Source organism: Littorina saxatilis, linkage group LG8 (assembly GCF_037325665.1).
Source record: "Littorina saxatilis isolate snail1 linkage group LG8, US_GU_Lsax_2.0, whole genome shotgun sequence".
NCBI lineage: Eukaryota > Metazoa > Mollusca > Gastropoda > Littorinimorpha > Littorinidae > Littorina > Littorina saxatilis.
In genome coordinates, this window is record NC_090252.1 from 46,455,190 (window position 1) to 46,460,189 (window position 5,000).

The 5,000-nt window shown below is 37.5% G+C and overlaps 1 protein-coding gene across 2 annotated transcripts in view; it reads left to right on the forward strand.

Annotated features, from left to right (window-relative positions):
* The window catches only part of LOC138973690 (uncharacterized), an 11,685-nt gene that overhangs the window by 2,874 nt on the left and 3,811 nt on the right, over window positions 1–5,000 (forward strand). The window contains exons 4-8 of one of the 2 annotated variants that reach the window (XM_070346419.1): window positions 580–798; window positions 3,079–3,214; window positions 3,455–3,708; window positions 4,055–4,294; window positions 4,646–4,783. In XM_070346419.1, the coding sequence (XP_070202520.1) occupies window positions 580–798; window positions 3,079–3,214; window positions 3,455–3,708; window positions 4,055–4,294; window positions 4,646–4,783 (987 nt within the window). The remainder of the gene's footprint in view (window positions 1–579; window positions 799–3,078; window positions 3,215–3,454; window positions 3,709–4,054; window positions 4,295–4,645; window positions 4,784–5,000) is intronic. The other variant, XM_070346418.1, reaches the window with a different exon arrangement.

The following is a 5,000-nucleotide window of genomic DNA, read 5'->3' on the forward strand; positions in this document are numbered from 1 at the left end:
GTTATAAGCCTGTGACTAAGGTGACCCTCACACTGTTACCGGACACTCCCCGGACTTATATTATGCCTAGCGCAGAACCGCGCGAGGTGACATGCGACTCATTTCGTGGTGGAGGGTCACATTTCAGCAAAACACTCTAAAGTTGCAAAGGAATGATCCCCACTGTTGATTCCCGTATTATGCCCCCACAGAAGGGTGTGTTGTTATCCCGGGGAAAAGCCTGGGTAGACCTGTAATGGTTTGCTTGATAATTAGACTCAAGACTCAGACTCAAAATGCTGTCATTATACAAATTGTTTTAACATTGCCATGACGTGTCGGGCGGTTACAGACAAAAAATACAGCACATTAACTAAGAACTTGGAATTGCACTAAAAATACTAGTTTACTTAGGAAGGAGTGTATATTTTAATGTTATGTTAACATCGCATTAATGAAGTCTGAATGTTACCATTTGCTCATAATTATGAAATGTTCCGGTGTACAAACCAAATCATCAACTAACTGTGTCATGCTCTCCCCCCCCCCCCCCCGCTCCCCCCCCCACACACACACTCACCCTTTGTTTTTAATAAACAGATACTCTTCGCTGTGATCGAAAGACATCAGGATCAGCTTTACAGTGCGACATTCTCAACGGTAGCCCATTCCAGACAGAGGGGTTGATTGGACATAAGCTGACCATGTATGCCCCCAATGCCACTGTTAATCTGGATGGCGTATATGTCCTGGGAGTATCCGTCAATGGTGCACTAAATAAACCTATCAACTGCAATGTTACAGTTGTAAAGAGGAAAGGTAAGTACATAATTACTAAGAAACGAAATACCAACAAAACGTTGCGGACTTTTCAAGGGGAGATGTATCTCTTTTCTGTTGTTCCTTTCTTTGTCATTTGAGTTTAGTAATTATTTAACCACTAATTATTTGTATCACGCTTGTTAATGTTCACTGATGAGGGCTAAACCATGTAATGTGTACTTCTTAATGTCTCACGCAAAACAACAACAACAATACAGAGTACCATAAACTGTAATATATGCGGTTCTGTCCATTATTTTTGAACATCTTATACAGTAGTTGATTCAAATTCTGTTGAGACAAGTTATCGAAAGTCCTTCCTAGCAAATGTCAAATCAGACCAAGAAGCACGCAGCTGATCTTCCGATTTGGAGAAACGAAACCACGCACCAAGAATACCTTGGTGTTGAACAGTTTATCCCAATGAAAAGGCAGCTTGCGTGAACGGGCGATTCGAGGTTCCTCATCTCTTTACATTTTCTTGATGGTACTTAGTCCTATATATGGCTTAATTCGATTTCTTCAAACCCAACTTATTTCTTTTTTCTTAGACCCAACAGCATTGGATAAACATTACGATACAGAATAATCATATTAATTCCATTTTGTTTGGGTTTATTTGGAAGAAAAAGTATTCAAATAGGCGCGCATTTGAAAAAGTAAGACGAACAGTTATGTGTAAAGAAAAAGATTATGGTGGTTTGAATATGATAAACGTAGTAGATATGCACAACTCATTTATGATTTCCTGGCTTGTTAATTTGCAAAACTCCACACAAAAGTATTGGTCTGTTATTCCAAGATATTGTCTGGCATGTCTGGGCATTGGTTTATAGTGCTTTGACTCAAATGCATCTTCCAAAGCGATGAATGGCCTCAATAGTTGCAGATCATTGTTTTGGAAACAAGTGTTATTGACTTGGCTTGACAATAAAAGTGTTTTCTGTGAAAAGTATGATTTTCCACCAATATTATTGAAGGACCAATGCATTTGGAACAATATGAATATTCAATTTAAACATAAATGCCTATTTTTTAAATATTTTATAAAACACAATATCTCATTTGTAAAGGATGTTATGAATGAAAATGGTATTATTATTTCTTTTGAAGATTTATGTCAAAAAGTGGGTTATAAACCATCCAGACAGTTTGAATACAATGCATTATGCACAGCACTTAAATCCAGACGTACAAACACATTACCATATCAATACTTTACATTGCAGGATTTCATTGTTAACGGTGGTAATATAACAGCAAAGTTTATTAGAAAATGTTTAGTTGATCTTGATGTCCAGATTCCGAGTGCCTGTGATTTTTGGAAACGAAAACATAATGTAGATTTGAATAAGAGAAACTGGTTACTGGCTGTTAACAGCACAAAAGAAGAAAGATTACGTCTGCTGCACTGGAAATTATTACATAGAATATATCCAACCAATATTTTATTAAACAAAATGGGATTACGAACATCGAATAAGTGTGAAGTTTGTAATGAATTAGACACCCTTGAACATTTCTTTTTTAGTTGCCTAGAGGTGATGAAGGGTTGGAAGATATGTAAAGATTTTGTCTATAAGAAAATACATGTTGCCATCATTTTGAATGAAGAAAATGTATTTTGGGGTTATTTTGGGGAAAGTTTGAAAAATGATTATATTTATTTTGTGAATTATTGTATTTTAACTACCAAAATGACCATTGGAAAATTTAAATATGGGAAAAAGTTAGATTTGGGTGTATTATTGGAAACTGAGCTGAACATTAGGTATAAATTTATGTTATGATTATTTTTTATTTATTTATTTATTTAAACATATTAGTTTACTGATAAAGTTTGTTGATTTAAAAATGTACACATTTGACAGAGAAAAGAAAAGACCTATGAAGAAGGTTTGCTCCAAGCCACAAAAAAAAAATAAATAAAAATAATAATAAGGCAAGAAGTAATTGTCGTAGCAAACCTGCATGCAACTGAGGTTAAAAAAAAAACAAAAAAAAAACAAAACAAAAAAAAAACAACAATACAGAATAATAACGTTGTCGCTGAAGAGTAATGTCGGTTCATATATCATCATTCATTTGTTTTGGCAATGTATTGTTCAACTATTTTCGAATACATCATTTCAATTAGGGCCTAAGTGTGTCTCAACTAGACTTAATTAAGCGGATATACCACTGTCTTTTTCAAATCTGCCAACATTTGTTCACTGAAGAGTAGGCGAGATCAAGGATCAAGGATTATACTTTTTAAGGATACCATTTTCTTTTCAGAAGGTCAGCACCTGGCTGCTTCAGAGGAAGACAATTCCAAGGGCGTTCCGATATCTATTGTGATTGGTTTAATCGTCGCCATTATTGTCCTCGTCGTTGTCATCGTAGTCCTGATCGTGTTCCGGCGCAGAAGCAGGTTGAATTTACTATTTAAATACTTTGAGTGATTTTGTCTATAATATAATTATTTGTCAGAGTATCATTACAAACCAGTTTTGACAACAGGTTTATAATCATACAGCCGTGGTATGATAAGAACATCACACGAATCCCTGATACTCTCTTGTTGGCTTGTATTATTCATTTGTTTGTATTCTTGTTATTTGTTTTGTTATGTGTAGTTATATGGCTAGTGTTATGTCTGACGTTTTGACAGAAGGAAGAAACAAGGCAACAGAAGCAAGTCAGGGGGAGCCGATAACGTGGACCGAGAGGAAGAAGAGAGCAAGCTAATGGAGAAAGCTGCACCAGCCGGAGAGATGAATTCAAAAGAGAAAGACGAACAACCAGAGCAGATCGACATTATTGTTGAGGAGGAGGCTAAACAACCCGACGAGAATGAACTTTTAAATCCCAGAGAAGAGGACTCCCAAACAGAGGGCAAAAAGCAGAAGACTCAAGATGATAAATGTAATTTTTGATCGATATGTGTGCTATTATCTGCATCTACAGAATCACATAACATACACCTTGGTTTTTACAAGCAAGCTACTGTCACAATTATTATGTTCATTCTCTCACCTCATCCTTTCCACGTAAAACATGAATGATGTTCAAACTTAGTATTGTTTTCCCAGCGTATTTATGTGCCCTTTCGTTAGTCTTGCCTCCATGTGAACTATCTGTGAAACAGCACACGAGGAGACTGGACTCTGTTAAACTTGCTAAATGGCTTATCTAAGTTTATTTTTTTCCTAAATTTCAAGTATTTTGCCAATCAGCAGTTACACCGAATAGTGTATTTTTACCATTGCAGCGTTCCAGTTCCCTTCAGGGTACATATCCTCCAAAGACCCCAGTGCCGCAGGTCATCAGGCTGAACAAAGCGGTGGTCAAGCAGCGAGTGCACGTGCCTACAGTAATACGCCAGAAGAGAGAGGCTGTTTGTCAACTGAAACGGAGACTTCGCCAAAGGACGCAGTGACTTTACACACACCTGACCAACACAGAGGCAACCATCACGAGCGCAGACGCGTTGTTCCAGTGTTCATGTTGGGTAAAACGTGTTAATTTATTTGTCATTGTGTAGCAAACTGACATGATAGGATGGTGGTTATAGAGAGGGCGTGTACGTGTGTCTGTGTGTGTTAATAAGTGTTCTAGCCTGTCTGTTTATTGTCCCATTATTTATATTCAATAATATAAATACATCCATTTTGAAATACATACACTGAAACTCGTCTTCAAGCACGTGCTTGTGTGTGTGTGTGTGTGTGGGGGTGTGTGTGTGTGTGTGTGTGTGTGTGTGTGCGTGTGTGTGTGTGTGTGTGTTTCTTTTTACACAACTAGGGGATGCTCTGTAAACTAATGAGGTCATCGAACCGTTCTTACCACTATTTGGTTTCAGATTTCACAGCCGCAAAGAGCCATCCCGTCAAAGATGATCACGTGACTCCAATATCAGACCTCAAAGCCCAGCGTAGTTCAAATGAGCAAGAAACAGAAGCTGACAAGAAGAGATCCGGGCGCCATGTCATGCTTGCAGGTAAAATGTGACTACCAATAAGTTCAGGCAATTAGCCGAGATAATATGATTACAGGCAAAGACAGAAACACAAGGTGTAACAGTATGCTTACGCCCACATCACACAATACGCATGGTACAGTTGTGCAGAAGAAGAAGAGGAAGGAAGAAGAAGAAGAAGAAGAAGAAGAAGAAGAAGAAGAAGAAGAAGAAGAAGAAGAAGAAGAAGAAGAAGAAG